The sequence below is a fragment of the Mustela lutreola genome, chromosome 15 (assembly GCF_030435805.1).
Source record: "Mustela lutreola isolate mMusLut2 chromosome 15, mMusLut2.pri, whole genome shotgun sequence".
Taxonomy (NCBI): domain Eukaryota; kingdom Metazoa; phylum Chordata; class Mammalia; order Carnivora; family Mustelidae; genus Mustela; species Mustela lutreola.
The window spans coordinates 5,300,942-5,318,335 of NC_081304.1; the positions used below are offsets into that span (position 1 = coordinate 5,300,942).

Here is a 17,394-nt window from a genome sequence, read left to right on the forward strand (position 1 = left end):
GATTAAATCGCCTGCCCAAGGTGACAGTAAATAGCAGGGCCTCTTCTTGGAGGCAGATTCCAAAGCCCCAGTGTCTCAGCCATCTCATTCCGCTGCCTCCTTCCAGAAGACCATGCTGCACACTGAGCTCTTGTGGGGCACGAGATCTCCAAGCTGCTGCTTGGGGTGGTGCCTCCACCGGGGAGGGAAGCATCAGTGTCCCCTTGGAAACATCATGAAGCTGGGAATTCGGCTTCGTCTCTCCACAGACACCTAGAGGAGTTGCCCCTGTGTGAAGAGCTGCAGGGCTGTAAGCATGGGCACAGCTGGCAGGAGCTGACATTGACTGAGTCCCCTGACAGAAGGGACACCGGGCAAGGAGACCCACAGGGGCGGGCTTGGCCTTCAAGACAAAGAGAAATGAGCGTAGAATTAGGAAGCCAGTCTGTATGGCCTCGTTTACCTTCAGGGCAGCGGGTACGCACTCACTCTTAAACGGTGAGCCTCTATTTGCACTTTAGAAACCACATCCAGGCTGGGGACACACTGGAGGGGGCAGGTGAGAAGGCTGCTTGCAGGGGAGACGGAGGACAGCACTCCTGGGGGTGGCAGTCAGGTGTCATGAAAACGTGACCCCACAGGACCTGATGTCTAGCATGGAGGGTCAGGAAGGAAGTGGTTGGAGGAGGACCCCCAGATTTCTGGCTTGGACCACTGGGTGGTGTCACTGGATGAGACAGCCAAGTAGAGACGGGTCACCGCCCTTTGTTGTAATGATACTTAGTACCTCTGACTGCTCCGTGTCCCTGCCCCTGGCATTAAGGTGTGGGAGGTAGCTTACTTCTCTTTCCATCAATTTTTACCCCAGCCCACAGACTAGAGGGCTACACAGTTGTGTAGCTGCTGCTCCTTCTCCCTTCAAAGTTATAAACTGCAGGAGGTCATAACATGCTTAACCCATTTTGCTGTAGACATAAGTACAGGTGTTAAGTGACAATGAGAAAAGACACGGGGTGGGGGGTAGGGGCCCTCCTTCCACTTCAAGAGCCATCCGTGCTCGTTATTTGCTTCCACTGATGCATGTGGAAATCCGTGCTCAACTTTCAAACAGTTCAGTTCCAAGCGAGCCCGTCCTTGGAGCGTCCTAGGACACAAGACGCCGGGGTTCGAGGACCGGCGCGCCGCTTGCCTCGGTGCTGGGAGGCTCTCGGTGCCCTCTGCAGAGGGGCAGGCTGCAGCGCACGCCTCCTCACTGCCCGAAGCTCCGCCCCGCCGGCCACCGGGCACTTCCGGGGCTCGACGCCGTGGGAAATATCTCGACCCTTTCGGGAAGGAGGAATCGGAGCCCCGGCGGGGGCGGGGCTCGTAGGGCGCCAGCCCGGGGGCGGGGCCGGGCGGGGCGCTCAGGCGCTGCTCCGGCCACCTCTGCGGGGTCCTAGGCGGCGGCGGCGGCGGCGGCGGCGGGCCGTCTTGGGGAAAGATGGCGGCGCCCTGGTGGCGAGCCGCGCTGTTTGGAAGTCAGAGGTGGCGGGGCTTCAGCACCTCGGGTGAGGGGTCTGAGGTGGGGAGGCTCGTGGAGGTCCCCGTGTACCCCGAGCCCCGGGGCTCGAGCCAGCGTCCGCGCCTAGCCTCACGTCCCGCTGTCTGCCCGCAGCCGCCCTGAGCCGCCGGACCGCCCCTCTAGGGCCGATGCCCAACGAGGACATCGACGTGAGCAACCTGGAGCGGCTGGAGAAATACCGCAGCTTCGACCGCTACCGGCGCCGGGCGGAGCAGGAGGCGAGGAACCCGCACTGGTGGCGGACCTACCGGGAGTACTTCGGGGAGGAGTCAGGTGCGGGGCGACCGGAGCAGGCGCTGTGAGCGCCGGCCTCGCGTCTCGGGGGGCTGGGGAGCCGCCGGCGTCCTCCCCGAGCACCGGCGGAGGGGGTCTGTCAGCGCCCACGTGCGCAGCTTGGGCGGTTTAGTCCCAGCAGGATTTTTCACACTTTTGGGTTCCTTTATTTGGAAGATCCCCTTACCCCGCTGTTAAGAGTTCAACCTTATTATACTCCTAAAATCCTTCCCAGATTTCTTCCCCGCCCCAAATTCCGTGTTAGAACGTTCTTCTGTGGTCCTAAAATACTGTGTGTAGCCCTGGCCACACTCTATCCTGACTTTCTTTTCACTGGTCCTCTCCCCATATTGGGATCCCTGAAGACAGGGATCTTGCCTGACGTGACCACTGTTTGGTCCTTGCGCCCGCATAGTGCTGGGCACATCGGTGTGCAGTTCTTTCCTGAATGAAATTGAAAGCTCTGGGCAAAATGACTCGGGGATCCTGCCCTTGAGCAACGTACTTCCTGAGTACATCCCTTTGGAAGGCATTTAGGGAGGCAGTTTTATGATGGTCGAGGATGCACGGATAGAATCCACAGAGCCTGATTTAAACCCAGATCAGCTTCGTAGGAGTCGATGCTGGCAGGCCAGGTCCAGGGACCTAGAGAAGGATCCCTGATGCACGACCCATGAGAATCAAATTCCAGGCAGCAGAAGGTGCAAGCAGAGTTTCTGGAAGGTATAGAAAGAGTGCAGGTACAGACAGTGCCCGGGAGATTCAGAAAGGAGAGGAGGGAATCTCTTCTTTGCTTGGGGCCTGGGGGTTTTTATTGAGGATGGCGGTCTGGTGCATATGTCCTCTCAGGCATCCAGGAACCAGTTAGAACGAAGATAAGGGCCCAGGAGTTATTCCTTGGAGTCCGGGAATCTTGGCATTGAGACGTGTAGAGCTGGTTGTCTGGAACACGCATGCTGTGGCTTCATGCGGTCATTCTTACCTGCTTCTTCCTTAGATGTTAGCTATTCTAAAGACATCATTAATTCCTCATTCCTTACAAAAGACATCCATAAAGTGGGGGTGTGGGTCCTAGCAAAAAGAGAAGCAGGAAGGGGTGAGTGGCTGGCTCAGTTGGTAGAACACATACCTCTTGATTTCGGGGTTGTGAGTTCAAGCCCCATGTTCGCATAGAGTCTACTTTAAAAAAAAGAAAAAAGAAAAAGCAGAAAAAGGAGCAAAAAGCGTATTTTTGTGGAGTCCTTCATTTTCCCTATCAGAGTGACTTGCCTGAGCTTCAGTTTCCTCGGTGTCAAATAAAACAACCGTCACAAATTTGTCATATTAAAGGTCGCAGTTGGGGCGCCTGGGTGGCTTAGTCGTTAGAGTCTGCCTTTGGCTCAGGTCACAATCCCGGAGTCCTGGGATCGAGCCCCACATGGGGCTCCCTGCTTGGAGGAAGCCTGCTCCTCCCTCTCCCACTCCTCTCTCTTTCTGTAAATAAATAAAACCTTTAAAAAAAAAAAAAAACTGTTCGGGGCGCCTGGGTGGCTCAGTGGGTTAAGCCGCTGCCTTCGGCTCAGGTCATGATCTCAGGGTCCTGGGATCGAGTCCCGCATCGGGCTCTCTGCTCAGCAGGGAGCCTGCTTCCTTCTCTCTCTCTCTGCCTGCCTCTCAATGTACTTGTAATTTCTCTCTGTCAAATAAATAAATAAAAACTTTAAAAAAAAAAAAAAAAAAAACTGTCCATTGGATTTTTTTTAGACAAAACCATCTTTAATCAGGGTTCAGTGCATCTTATTGTTGCTGTCTAATGTAAACAGAAAAAGTATTGGATCGAAAGTCATCTTGGGCCTTTGTACTCAATGTGTGTTCTGAGACTAGCAGCACAGACTTTACCTAGGAGCTTGTTAGGAATGCAAAGTCAGGCCCTACACTGACCCGTTGATTGAGAATCTGAATTTTAACAAATTTCCCAAGTGACTTGTATGGTGAGTCCGTTAAAGTATGAGAAATGCTTCTTTAAGTCTTTTTTTTTTTTTTAATATTTTATTTCTTTATTTGACAGAGAGAGAAATCATAAGTAGGCAGAGAGGCAGACCAAGAGAGGGGGGAAGCAGGCTCCCTGCTGAGCAGAGAGCCCGATGCGGGGCTCGATCCCAGGACCCTGAGATCATGACCTGAGCCGAAGGCAGAGGCTTGAGCCACCCAGGCGCGCCTGCTGCTTTTAAGTCTTTATACCTTCAGCTAATTCTGCCAGGGACTCAGATGGATGCCCGTGGCCAGGTGTAAACAGGCTTAAAGGTCATCCCCACCATAATTGAGATGATCATCTACCTGTATAACCCATGACCTAGACAGTGTGACCTGGTTTAGGGATCAGAAAATGCAGTCTCAAGTCTAATCCAGTTGGCTTAGCAGGTGGACCCTACTCGGGTCTGTGAAACCGACTGCACGGTATGATTTAGTCTTGTGAATAAAGGATAGCTTACCAGCAGAACTTGGGCCAGTGAGAGGACTAGGTAGGACTGGAAGCTTCACGGAGACTTGATCCCACTTTCTCCATCATATCTTCCCTCCCCAGATCCCAAAGACAAGATTGACATTGGGCTGCCCCCACCCAAGGTCTGCCGGACCCAACAGCTGCTGGAGCGGAAACAGGTCCTCCGAGAGCTGCGAGCGAACTCAGAGGAGGAGCGAGCCGCCCGCCTCCGCACAGGTTAGCCCTCCCAGGGAGGGGCCCCACCGTGTCAGTGTCACTGCCCCCACCGGGCATCCTAACCAGCATCATCCCTTATAGCACGCATCCCGCTGGACGCTGTGCGGGCCGAGTGGGAGAAGACCTGTGGCCCCTACCACAAGCAGCGTCTGGCTGAGTACTGTGGCCTCTATCGAGACCTGTTCCACGGTGCCACCTTTGTGCCCCGAGTCCCCCTGCATGTGGCCTATGCCGTGGGTGAGGACGACTTGATGCCTGTGTACCTCGGCAATGAGGTCACGCCCACGGAGGTAACTGCTCGCTCGTCCCCTTTCCCACACTGTGTGTGCAGACACGTCTCACCACGGGACCCCAGACAGCTCCTTTTTGAAAGCACTTCCAGAGGTGGTTTTGCGGTGGTTAAGGGTATAAGCATGGTACCTGTGTAGGCCGATTTGGGGTTCTGTTCTCCGTCTCCCCCTTTTGGTTTCCTGGTAAACAGCAGCACGGTGATTACGAAGGAAGGAATATAAGATGAAAAGAAGCGCCATCTTGACGTGCTCCTGCCATTAGCCCCTGCGCATTGATGTGCCGACCACCCTGTGGTTCAGAGGGAGTGCTGGCCAGGCAACTGTGCGGGTTCCTTCTACGCGCTTCTCGTTGCTGACCTGCCCCCTCAAAGGACCGTCAGGGGCGTTTGGTTCAGGGTGGGCTCTCCCTTCTCCAGAGCTCCCTCAGATTCCTGCCCTCCAGAAGGTCAGTTTACAGCAGCTGGTCTGTCCCTGGTGGGGGTGACACTGTCCCTGTTTTCTCCCCATCAGGCTGCCCAGGCCCCGGAGGTGACCTATGAGGCAGACAAGGGCTCCATGTGGACACTGCTGCTCACCAACTTGGGTAGGTGTCTGGGGCTCGCCAGGCCGCTGCCTCCCTCACCTCCCAGGAGCCAGGGCTCTGGGGAGCTGGGGGCGGGGCCAGGGCCAAGGGCCGCAGGGCCCCGCAGTGAGTGGGGTCTCTTTGTGTGCAGACGGACACCTGCTGGAGCCAGATGCCGAATACGTCCACTGGCTGGTGTGAGTACCTGGGTGGGGGGAAGGGGTCAGAGACGTGTGAGGAGGCGCTGGCGTGCTGGAAAGAGCTGCACCTGAACGTCAGTCTGGGCTCCACCGGGGATTGGCAGTGGGATTTTAGATTAAACCTCCACCCTGTCCCCGCCACCCCCGAGGTGGCGGCCCACACTGCTGCTTCCGGATGCTGGCAAGAGCCCTGTAATCCACTGGCTGAAGACAGGTCCGGAAGAAAAAGCAGGCAGTAGGCTGTTCTCACAGGCCTCTTGTCTCCCTGAACTCCTTTCCCCCTCTGGAAATCTAGGGCGATGCCACCCCATGCCTTAGCCACCCCGAGGGGCTCTGTGACAGTACGGCGAGAGGCCTCTGGCAGTTGTGGCTGCCCAAGCTGAGTTTCTTCTTATTTTTCAGTGGTCTTTGGCTCTGGCACCAGGGTAGTGGAGGTCAGGTGGCTGACCCCAGCTTTGGGACTTCTGGGTGATAGGGGCGTGACTGGGAGGCTGGTTTCTCTCATTTTTAGTCACTGCAGTTACCGGTCTGAGCAGAGGGACCCTCTGGGGAGTTCTGTGTGGGGCAGGTCAGTGGCCATCATGGTGTCGTGATGGGCAGATGCTCCCTCACAAACCCCGGAGCCTTCAGGAAACAGAGATGCAGCCCAGAGCTGGTGTGGCTCTCCAGCCGGCCCCACTGGCTCGCTGCGGCCTCGTAAATGATCTGCTAGACCTCACTCTCTCCCTGACCGTCTCTAGGAATCCGTCCCCAGCCTCTGAGCCCCTCCTGTTTCCTTCACAAGTTTGGAATCTATCCAGGGGGTCCCAGAGCTGGGCTTCCTACTTGACTGTCGGATGAAGATCATTTAGGGTTTGTTCTCCCAGGAAGTGAAATCAGTATCTAGGGAATTATCCATGATAATTCATGGATACTTTTCCTCTCTCCAGAACCAATATCCCAGGCAACAGCATGGCTGAAGGACAGGAGACTTGTCCATACCTGCCCCCCTTCCCTGCCCGCGGCTCCGGCTTCCACCGCTTCGCCTTCCTGCTCTTCAAGCAGGATAAGCCAATTGACTTCTCTGGGGACACCCGGCCCTCACCCTGGTAATCTCCCCCTTCCCACCCCCCAAACACATTCTATCCCCTCTCGGGCCACCTTCCCAAGAAATGGTCTGTCCTGCTCGGTTCTCTGTCTCTTAACTTGGGCTTGAGGTGGGCAGCAGGTGGGTAGTCGTGCTAGGCAGATCCTAAGGGGCTTCTCAGGATTCCCTGTGGGGCTGCAGGAGGGGTGTGGGGCTCTGAGGCCCCATTCCCTGCTCTTAAATGCTCCCCATCTTCTTACAGCTACCAGCTTGCCCAGCGGACCTTCCATACCTTTGATTTCTACAAGAAGCACCAGGAAGCCATGACACCAGCTGGCCTGGCCTTTTTCCAGTGCCGCTGGGATGATTCGGTCACCCACATCTTCCACCAGCTTCTGGGTAAGGCCAGAGTGGGCTGGGGGGGGGGCAGGGGCAGCTGGCCTGAGCTCACAGGCCTCTCCTGACCTGCCAGGGGGAAGTGCCACTGGCAGGCACGCCCCTTCTTGGGTGGGCGGGCTGGGCAGTCGCAGGCTAACAGACGAGGGAGAGGGGCTCAGTCCAGCGTCAGTCCACACCCGTACCCCCTCTTCCTACAGACATGCGGGAGCCTGTGTTTGAGTTCGTGCGGCCACCCCCTTACCACCCCAAGCAGAAGCGCTTCCCCCACCGGCAGCCCCTGCGCTACCTGGACCGGTATAGGGACAGTCACGAACCCACCTACGGCATCTACTAAGTGGCCAGAGTGCCACCCACCTCAGAAAGCAGACCAGGCCTCGGGATCCGCCAGCAGGGACAATAAAGACACAGCTCCACTGGGCGGGGCTGTGGGCTTCTAGGCCCTGCCTGAGGCAGCCCCTTTGTGGCTCTCCCAGCAGGGGCAGGGTTTGGGAATGAAAAGAACTGTTGGGAGTGGTGGCAGGGGTAGGACTTGTGAATAAAGAGGATTTTTGCTGTAGCTAGTCTGGATCTGTGTTCTGGGAGCGCTCCAACCCCACGATGGCTCTGTAATCCTCCGTGGATGGAAAGAGAACTGGCTCCTACCTCAAGAGGTGAGCCCCTCAACTCTGCCTCTGAAGGGTGTCGGGCCCTGAGATCAGGGGGCTGGAGATGGGTCCAGAAGAAAGGCAGTGGGGCTTGGCTGCTCCCACAGAGCTCTTGAAAGAGCTTTGCCAGCCCTGAGCGTTGGCTCCTGGCTGGATATTCACAGCATGGCTAGTGGCAGGCTCCCGGGGGCAGGCTGGGGTGCTCTGAGCAGCAGGTGTGAGACCTCTGGGCACACCCAGAAGCCCCTGTACCCTTCTGTGTGGTTAGTGTGTTTTTTCTCCTCTCTCTAAGTAGCCAGTCAAGAGGAGACCTACTTTCCCCATATTACAACACAGAAGCTGGAGTGCTGCATTGCACGAGAGGGAACCCTGCCTCAAAATTAGGCCAGGTTGGTTAGCAAAAAAAGGAATTAATCCTCCTTCAACTCCCTGTGGCCCAGCACACTGCCCCAGGGCAGGTGGGTTAGACCCAGAACCCCTCTCCTCTGCTAATCCTCTATAAAGAGTGAGGCTCCAGGGGCGTCTGGGCGGCTCAGGTAATAATCTTGGGGTCCTGGAATCAAGCCCTGCATTGGGCTCCGTGTTGAGCAGGAGTTCTGCTTCTCCCTCTCCCTCTGGTACACCCCCACCCCTCGTGTGCTCGCTCTCTGCTCTCTTTCCTTCAAATAAACTCTTTAAATTAAAAAAAGAGGGGCGCCTGGGTGGCTCAGTGGGTTAAAGCCTCTGCCTTCCCCGCAGGTCATGATCCCAGGGTTCTGGGATCAAACCCCCGCGACGGCCTCTCTGCTCAGCAGGGAGCCTGCTTCCGCCTCTCTCTCTGCCTGCCTCTCTGCCTGCCTCTCTGCCTGCCTCTCTGCCTACTTGTGATCTCTGTCAAGTAAATAAATAAAATCTTTAAATAAATAAATAAAAGCTCCCAGAAGAACTCCCCACCTGCGAACAATGAACTCCCCAGCAGGGGGCCCACACGGAGAGTGGATTCCAAGAGCAATTGAACTGTGGGGGGGGAGGTGAAGAAAAACACTCGATTGGTCTCTGAGTTGGTGACCAGAAATTTCCACCTCACTGTTTACTTTAAAAGCACCAAAGTTTGTCGCAGCTTAGAGAAAGGAGACACCCCAATCTGGCAGATGGCTGAAACAGCACAAGGAATAGGGCCGCGGAGCACTTTCCGGCAGGAGAGCCCGCCAAGGAGCCCAGCCCGTGCCCAGCGCTCTCACTGACCCGGCGACCTCGTGCGGTCTCCTTTCATCGCCAAAACGGCCGGAAGTAGCTGCTGTGGTCCAGGTTTCCAGATGGGCCCAGAGGTGTTGCGTGGGGGACTTCAGCCAGGAAGAGGCTCCGAAGCCCAACGGGGTTCCCAAAGTTTCTGGTCCCTGGAGGCGGGGGCCGCTCCCCTACACAGGAGCTGCTTAGAGGGTCTGGGGGAAAGGGTGGAGCTCCCAGGGTGGGACCACCGACAGGCGGACCGCAACTCCCACCCCGGGGCGGCGTGAGGCAGCAAGGGTGGCTCGGAGCCCGGACGAACGGAAGAAAGTGGGAGCCGCGAGGGCCCAGGTCGGTGGTAGGGGAGGCGACAGCCGATCCCGCTCCAGCTAGACGCGCCCTCGCTTCCCCCGCAGGCTCTGGAGGACCCGCGTCCTGCGCGGGGCCCCGCTGGGCCCGCCCCTCGCCGCCCCGCCCACCCGACCCTGGAGGCCCCGCCCCTAGCCCCGCCCGCTTTCGGCCCCCGCCTGCAGAGCTTCGCTGCGGCCTTCGCCATGGCCGCGCCGCGGCTGGAGGACGTGCTGACCTGCTCCATCTGCCTGGGGCTCTACGTGGAGCCGGTGACGCTGTCCTGCGGCCACAACTTCTGCGGGGCCTGCATCGGGGACTGGGGACGCGGCTGCGACAAGGCGTGCCCCGAGTGCCGGAAGCCCTTCCCCGACGGCGCCGAGCTGCGCCGCAATGTGGCGCTCAGCGCAGTGCTCGAGGCGATGCGCGCGGGGCCTGGCCCGGACTCGGCCTCCGCCTCTGGCTCCGCCCTGGGCGCGCGCTGTCCCCGGCACGGGCGGCCGCTCGACCTCTTCTGCCGCACCGAGGCTCGTTGCATATGCAGCGCGTGCACCGTGAACGAGTGTCTCCTCCACGAGCGGGCCCTACTGGACGATGAGCGTCGGGAGCGCGAGGTGACACCGGGGTCCCCTGCCCTGTCTCTCGGCGCCCGGGCTGGGGCGGGCAGCTTCAGCAGGAGGCGGCTTTGGGATGTTCGTGTGTGTTCCCGAATAATAGGGGAAAACAGGTGCTTGGAATAGAGATTTCGGAGTTGGTGACAGGCCCAGGGTTACGACCCCAGCACGGAGGGGCTGAAATGGAGTGAAGGAAAGAGCTCTGCAGGCGACTATGTTAGCGCGCTGGAGGGCGCCCCTGTGGCTTCAGAAGTCACAGAGAATGACGGTGAGATGTTACCGCTGAGGCTCTGGCCATGCAAGTGGGCAGCGCAGGCCAGCAGGTGACAGCGACAGGGAGGGAGGGAGTGGCAGATGGTACAAGCAAATGGCAGGTGCAGGCTGAAGGGGCATGTGCACGCCCAAGGTGTGAGAGGACAGACGTGCATCCCTGGGGGACAGTCGGGTGGAACTAGGAGAGTGCCCCTCCCCACTTCCTGCCTGTGGCACATTGTAGAGTGGGGGAGGCCATGGGCCTGGGCAGAGACAATGGGTCTGGCAAGATCTGACAGCTTCAGCCAGTTTAACAACTTCTCTGTCCTGTTTTCTCATCTGTGAAGTGGGGATCTTGACTCATAAAGGAAGTGTGGCCTGGAGAAGCAGAAGCAAAAGACTCTTGACCAGGGGCTGGGAATGCTGCTTTGTCCTGCTCCCATAAGAGCACAACATTCTGACCCTCCAGGGCACCAGAGGAGTCACAAACAGGGGTGAACTCTTCCCCGTGCCCAGAGCTGGGGCTGAGGTCTGGCTGGCCAGGCATTTGGAAGAACCCGCCCTGTGCGTGTGCCACACTGCCCGCTGGTCATAGCTTCGGTGCTTGGACCTGTCCCCCCTTCCCTGCACGGCTGCGGAAGCCGGAAGTGTGGCTCCCTCTATTTAGTGACGGGGGTAGTGCGGGGTGTTTACAGCCCAGAGACCTTGGGTGCTCTCTCCAGGTTGCTCAGCCTGCAAGAGAACTGGAGGCCAGGTTTAAAGCCCCAGGCCTCTGCTCTGCCTGTGTACCTCCCCGCTGCGGGTTGGGAATGGGCTCTGTCTGGGTCTCCCGGGGACTCTGACCCCGTTCACGCCTGTCTCAGACCGGGCCGGTCCACTGGTCAGCCTTGCCTGGGGCAGCACGAGGAGGGGTTTCCCCATATCCCCTCCTGTTTCTTGATTGAGGGGAGGACTTCACAGCTATCCCCAGTCCCCTCTTGTCACTTGTTCCCTGGTGGGCACCCAGGCGCAGCTGAGAGCCACGCTGGAGGTCAGCCAGCAGCAGGTGACCCAGGCGGAGAGGCAGCTGGAGGAGCTGCAGCAGCAAAGCAGCCAGATCCAGGTACCGGGCCCACCTGCTCTACCCCACTGCGTGCTCAGGCTGTGTCCTGTGGGCAGCCCCCAGGCCCTCCCAGGACACTGGGTCGTAGGTGTGAGCTGCCTTGAAAATGCCTCTGGGCGGCAGGCAGGTCGGGGGGAAAGGTTCCAGGGGCCCTGGCTCCCCACATCCCCACCCCTCAGCCCGGAGGGCAGCCTTGGCCTGGGCCGCCCTAGGCCACCACTCCTTCGCCCACACAGAGCTCAGCCTGCACCCTGGCCTCCATGATCTCGGGCAAGTTCAGCCGCCTGCTGCAGGCCCTGGAGATGCGACGGGCCTTGGCACTGAAGGACATCAAGGTGGCCGAGACCCAGGCACTAGCACAGGCCCAGGAAGCAGAACAGCGACTGCAGGGCCACCGGGAGGCCCTGGTTTGTTATGACCGCAGGGTCCAGGACCTCCTGCAGCAGCTGGATGACCGCACCTTCCTCCAGGTAGCAGGCCTCAGGGCAGGTTGGGGAGACCAGCGTCCCTGCCCCCAGCGCACAGGCTCACTGCAACTGTCCCTGGGGCTCAGGAATCGCAGCTCCTGGCCCCCCCAGCGCCTCTTGGGCCTCTGACTCCTCTGAAGTGGGACGCAGATAAGCAGCTGGCCGGCCTGAAGGAGTCACTGAGCCAGCTGTGTGGCCTCCTCCTGGAGGAGGGGGACCGCCCCAGGGCACCTGCTGAGGCTGCTGATTCAGGCCCTGTGGGTAAGGCTGACCCCACGGCGGGTGGGCTGGGGGGCGGGTCAGAACTCTGCCCACCAGGACTCCCCCGGCCATTGCTGCCCTAACACTTCTTTGCTTCCTAGAGGGCCCAGGTCCCCTGGCACCAGTCCCAAGCCCAGTTTGTCCACTGAGGAGGAAACTCTGGCAGAGTAAGGAGACCGGCATGTGTGTGCATAGACGTGTGTGCATTGTGCGTTCATGTGTACACTGTGCATGTCTGGGAAGGTGCGTGTATACCGGGGGGGGGGGGGGCACATGCCATGACTGCCCTGCCCAGGATGTCTGCCCCATGCCCTTCCCCCTCTGTGCACCTGTCCTAGGAGGACAGGCTCTTACACGTGGACCCAACAGAGCATGTAAGCAGATTCTGGCCCCGCAAACCTGGGCTTGGTTATGATTCTCCCACCAGTTACCGAGTTAGGTTACCTTGGGGAGGCTCATTTTTTTTCATCTTTGAAACGAGGTGGCTGCCTGCTGTGGGGACATCGCCCCTGGCTGCACGCCTGACAGCCGTGTGGCTTTGCCCTGGCAGAGCTCCAGTTGCCATCTCTGCCTCTGGGGACAGGACGGTGAAGGCTCACAGGCGCCTGCCCGCTCACCTTCCACCCGTCCGTCTGTCCCTGACAGATTACCGCAATCTGACCTTCGACCCAGACAGCGCCAATCGCCACCTCTACTTATCTCGGCAGGACCAGCAGGTAAAGCACCGTCACAAGCCCCGGGACCTGGCTGGGCCAAGCAGCTTCGAGCTCTGGCAGGTGCGGTGCACCCAGAGCTTCCAGGACGGGCGACACTACTGGGAGGTGCGCACATCTAACCACTCGGTGACTCTGGGCGTCGCCTACCCAGACCTGACGCGGCGCAAGCAGGGGCCCCACACGGACAACATCGGGCGCGGGCCAAGCTCCTGGGGGCTCTGTGTTCAGGAGGACAGGGCGCAGGCCTGGCACAACGGGGAGGCCCAGCTCCTCCCAGAGGTGTCGGGGCGGCTCCTGGGCATGGACTTGGACCTGGCTTCTGGCTGCCTCACCTTCTACAGCCTGGAGCCCAGGGCCCAGCCCCTGCATACCTTCCATGCCATCTTCACCCAGCCCCTCTACCCTGTCTTCTGGCTCCTGGAGGGTAGGACTTTGACCCTGTGCCATCAGCCCGAGGCCAGGCTCCCTTCGGAGCTCCAGGAAGAGGCCTCGGAGCCCAGCTGAGGAAGGAACGGGATGGAGCTCTGGGCCAGGAACGGGCCACCATACCTTTGTGCCCAAAAGCTGCCCAGCCCCTAGCTTGGGGACCTGAGGCCACAGCGATAATGGGACGAGCTTTGGGCCAGAAGATCAACTCAGAACTAGGCGGCGCCACTTGGGAAGAGAGGTTGGGAGGGCGCCCCCAACCGGAGGTCACTCTCCAGCATCACTGAAGGACACGGGGACAAGAAAGGGACTAAAACGGGAGGACGCTGCCCAAGCACAGCCCACTTCTCCACGCTGCCGCGGCGGTCTGAGGCTGGCGCAGCGCCCGTGGGCTCCTGGTCCTGCAGCAGAGCATGCGCAGTCAGGCCTCCCCGCACAGTGTGGTGCACGGACACACTCCGCGGCCCGCTGGCCTCCCGTGAAGGTGACGTAGATCAAAGGAGTGCGGCGGTGGGCGGGAGGTCGTGGGGGGCCACAAAGCATGGACAATTCCTGCAGCAAACCTAAAGAAAATGATTTTTTACTTCTTTCCTCTTTTATTTTTGTTTTTGTTAACATTTTGGTAGATCTTCGTTGCCTTTGTACATCCTTGTGATTGCATTTTAAAAACACTGTGTTTTTTGCATTTTTGTAATTTAGCATACCCATTTTTCATGGTAATCATATTTTCCCCTGAATGATTACCATATAAACAATCTTTCTAATGAATATCAGAATTTATTTCCCTAATACAGGTACCCTCCACTCTCCAAAAGTTCAAATTCTGCCGCTTGGCTTTCCTAAAAGACCTGCATTAGCATGGTTCCAAATTTCTTTTTTTCAAAGATTTTATTTATTTATTTGACAGAGAGAAATCACAAGTAGATGGAGAGGCAGGCAGAGAGAGAGAGAAGCAGGCTCCCTGCCGAGCAGAGAGCCCGATGCGGGACTCGATCCCAGGACCCTGAGATCATGACCTGAGCCGAAGGCAGCGGCTTAACCCACTGAGCCACCCAGGCGCCCCAGCACGGTTCCGGATTTCTTTTGGTTAGTGCGGACAGGTACCTTTGGAGGTCTTGTGTAACGCAAGGTGGCAGAGGGGCAAACTTGGGCAAGCCAAGGATACTCTCTACTGTGTGCCCTGTCTGCCTGTGAAAGCTCTCGTAAGGACACTCTACTTTTGGATTGCTCAGGGGACCCCATATCAGACATGTTGGCATTGTTTTATTTGGGGCTGTAAAAATTCCACCACAATGTGTATTTCTGAGCAGGAAGCTTTGCCCCTGTCCGTGGCTATGTAGGTAGGCTGAGTTCAGTGGAGTTACTCAACAGAAGCATAAGGGGCACCTGGGTGTCTTGGTTTCTGCTGGGGTCCTGATGTCAGGGTCTCCGTAAGACCCTTTCGCTCCCTCCCTCTACCCCTCCCCCCTTAAATAAATAAAATCTTCAAAAATAATAATAATGATGAGCACCTGAAGATTCTGTTTTGTATACATGTGGTCAAAATGAAGCAACCTTGAGGCAGGCAGACCCTCCCCGCCCCCACTCCGATCAGCCGTCTTAGCTGGGCACAGCCTTGGCCCCTGCCCCCATCACCCAGGGTGTGGGAACTAAGTACAGTGTTGTGTATAGCGCTGGGCTGGCACTGGCTTTGTTTTTGTTTTTCCTACTTTGTTTTTGTTTTGTTTTTCCTACTTCGAGTAGAAAAGTTTTTGTTTTTCCTACTCCAACGATGCTTTCCTGATGATACCAGGACGTACGTTTGTTAGTGTTTCTGGAAGTGGGCACTGTGACCTAGAGCAGCTGTAATTCTGTTACTCAGAACACTTCATTTCTTGATCTGGGTGGTGGTTACAAGGATGCTGGCTTTACAACTGTTGGTGCTATACGTGCATTTTTACATACTCGTGAATAATTATTTTGCAAGAATTTTTTAAAGGATAACACATGCAATCCCGTGGCCCCAGCTGTGGCCCCCAGCTGCACGCCCCATCCTGCAGGTGCCTCCCCAGCCTGTGGCTCTGTTCAAGAGCGGGGCCAGGCCTCTGGTCAGTACAGCCCGGGCAACAAGCTTCAAGGAGGACTCCGAAGTTGGGGACTCCCCAGACATGGGGAGGGGGCTCTCGCAGTGCACATCCTGACTGAGTGACAGTAGACAGTCACCTTGCTGCACAGCTTGGCCAACAGTTGCTGAGAGACCCAGCAGGGAGGGAAGCAGGATTGGGCTGGCCCAGTGGCCAGCATTGGTGGCTCTCGCCATGTACAGATTCTGACCATCACCACCCCCAACCCACCCCCCAGCCCAAAGCCCCAGCACGCATGTGCGACAGGCTGCTCCCATGCTCCGAAAGAGGGAGAGAAAGGAAGAGAGCCCCCTCTGCTTCTGTGGTGGGAAGGGTTTGGGGTCTTCATTCTATGATATTGTGTTTCATCAGGTCGTCAGTCCTTTCCATATTGTTCTATAGGAATGTTCCTTATTGTGACTGTTGACCTTATTTATGAGATGAGATGCCGCTGGCCCTTTTGTAGACTGTGCTTTTCAAGTAGGCATGGGGCAGGCATTTGCAAATTATTAGAAAGCTGCTTCAAATGAAATGCTCTCAATCCACCCAGTTCTGACAGAAGTCTGTCTCCTCTCCAGGAAAAACACATTGGGAGGGGAAAAAAGAGCATGGATTTGGGGGTGTAACATTTGTGAGAGGGATTTGATTAGCCTGTGGGTGTTTCCAAAATCTCTGCCCCTCTAGTATTGGGGCTTCTTTGAGGCCGAATCAGGAGGATGGGCACACAGGCACACCGAGACAGGGCAAGGGGACAGGAGAGATTTTAAAAGACGCCTCAGGTGCCAGGGGAGTTGAGGGAGTTGGGTTGGAGGTTGCTGTTCCCCAGGCAGGAAGGGATGGGAGGGAACAGCATGGCGAATGTAGGAGATGTGGCTTCTAGTAACATGGGACAGGAAGCTAGAATACTATGGAGCCAGGCTTCTGAGGACAAAGGATTTCCATTCTAGAATTCTATACCCAGCCAAACAGTGTCAGAGCTTGAACAAAGACCATTGCAGGCACTTTCACATCCATTCTCAGGAAGCCCCCAGAAGATGTGCTTTTCCAAAGGAAAGAAGTAAAGTCAATGAAGGGGAAGGAAGACCTGAGACCCAAGCAATAGGGAACTCAACACAGAAGAGAAGTGGTAAAGAACTGAAGTCTCGGGGCACCCAGGTGGCTCAGTCACTTAAGCATTTGCCTTCATCCCAGATCATGATCTCGGGGTCCTGGGATCGAGTCCCATGTCCGGGGTCCCTGCTCGGTGGGGAGTCTCCTTCACCCTCTGCTTCTGACCCCCCTCCCCTCTTGTGCTCTCATTCTGTCTCTCTCAAATAAATAAATAAATAAATATTAAAAAAAAAAAAAAAGAACTGAAGTCTCCAGAAACTTGAGCATGAACATCCACCAGGATTTTCAAGGCTAACGAGCATGTGCTTTGCAGATGAGGCACTAAATGCAAAAAGTAATAGCTAAGATGTTGAAGCTGGCAGTCATGGGAGCAAGCATCTGGAGCAGCTGGGACACAGAACGGCCAGCTTTTGTTACAAGGCTCAAAATTATTTACTTTTTGGAGAAAGAACAACAAATAAAACCTAACTCCAGCAGGAGGAGAGAATAAAGATTAGAGCAGAAATCAATGAAATAGAAACCAAAAGAACAGTAGAACAAATTGATGAAACTAGGAGTCAGTTCTTGGAAAAAAATAATAAGATCGATGACCCCCTGGCCAGACTTATCAAAAAGAAAAAAGACCCAAATAAATAAAATCATGAATGAAAGAAGAGAAATCACAACCAACACTGAAGAAAGACAATTATAAGAACATGTTATGAGCAACTCTAGGCCAGCAAATTAGGCAATCCGGAAGAAATGGATGCATTCCTAGAAACTGAGCTACCCAAACTGAAACAGGAAGAAATAGAAAACCTGAACAGACCCATAATCAGCCAGGAAACGGAAGCAGTTATCAAAATCTCCCAACAAACAAGAGACAGACAGCTTCCCAGGGGAATTCTACCCAACATTTAAAGAAGAAGTAACACCTTTTCTTCCGAAGTTGTTCAAAAAAAAAAAAAGAAATGGAAGGAAAACTTCCAGACTCCTTCTATGAGGACAGCATTATCTTGATCCCAGAACCAGAAAAAAACAGACCTCAATCCAAACCCCACCAGAAAGTATTACAAACCAATATTCTTGATGAACACGGATACAAAAATTCTCACCAAGAAACTAGCCAGTACGGGGCG

General features: G+C 56.3%; 2 protein-coding genes and 1 long non-coding RNA gene across 4 annotated transcripts; 2 read left to right on the top strand and 1 right to left on the bottom strand.

The window, feature by feature from the left end:
- Positions 1-1,369: 1,369 nt before the first annotated feature.
- On the top strand, positions 1,370-7,584 carry MRPL38 (mitochondrial ribosomal protein L38). Its single transcript, XM_059150330.1, has 9 exons — positions 1,370-1,526; positions 1,634-1,813; positions 4,377-4,511; positions 4,593-4,801; positions 5,312-5,384; positions 5,515-5,560; positions 6,493-6,651; positions 6,892-7,028; positions 7,226-7,584. The coding sequence occupies exons 1-9, from the start codon at positions 1,460-1,462 to the stop codon at positions 7,360-7,362; spliced, it is 1,143 nt and encodes a 380-aa protein (XP_059006313.1). The 5' UTR covers positions 1,370-1,459; the 3' UTR covers positions 7,363-7,584.
- Positions 7,585-8,714: 1,130 nt separating this feature from the next.
- Positions 8,715-9,600, bottom strand: LOC131817016 (uncharacterized). The gene is made up of 2 exons (XR_009348275.1): positions 9,465-9,600; positions 8,715-9,093 (listed from the first exon to the last, which is right to left on the bottom strand). It is a non-coding gene; the product is annotated as an uncharacterized LOC131817016 (long non-coding RNA).
- On the top strand, positions 9,086-14,565 carry TRIM65 (tripartite motif containing 65). Of its 2 annotated transcripts, none has more exons than XM_059150308.1 (6): positions 9,086-9,840; positions 11,099-11,194; positions 11,431-11,664; positions 11,748-11,922; positions 12,024-12,089; positions 12,568-14,565. In XM_059150308.1, exons 1-6 carry the CDS (start codon positions 9,433-9,435, stop codon positions 13,140-13,142), a joined length of 1,554 nt encoding a protein of 517 aa, XP_059006291.1. In that variant the 5' UTR covers positions 9,086-9,432; the 3' UTR covers positions 13,143-14,565. The 2 variants fall into 2 exon arrangements, with proteins under 2 accessions (XP_059006291.1, XP_059006292.1); XM_059150309.1 differs by having other exon boundaries at positions 12,024-12,165; positions 12,568-12,908.
- Positions 14,566-17,394: the final 2,829 nt, after the last annotated feature.

What these genes read in the sequence shown, in the direction of transcription:
- MRPL38 (XM_059150330.1), top strand. Translation starts at nt 1,460, where the DNA reads ATGGCGGCGCCCTGGTGGCGAGCCGCGCTGTTTGGAAGTCAGAGGTGG. An exon ending in GTACTTCGGGGAGGAGTCAG is followed by an intron (nt 1,814 to 4,376) that starts GTGCGGGGCGAC and finishes TTCCCTCCCCAG; the next exon opens with ATCCCAAAGACAAGATTGAC. An exon ending in CATCTTCCACCAGCTTCTGG is followed by an intron (nt 7,029 to 7,225) that starts GTAAGGCCAGAG and finishes CTCTTCCTACAG; the next exon opens with ACATGCGGGAGCCTGTGTTT.
- TRIM65 (XM_059150308.1), top strand. Translation starts at nt 9,433, where the DNA reads ATGGCCGCGCCGCGGCTGGAGGACGTGCTGACCTGCTCCATCTGCCTG. An exon ending in ATGAGCGTCGGGAGCGCGAG is followed by an intron (nt 9,841 to 11,098) that starts GTGACACCGGGG and finishes GTGGGCACCCAG; the next exon opens with GCGCAGCTGAGAGCCACGCT. An exon ending in AGCAAAGCAGCCAGATCCAG is followed by an intron (nt 11,195 to 11,430) that starts GTACCGGGCCCA and finishes TCGCCCACACAG; the next exon opens with AGCTCAGCCTGCACCCTGGC.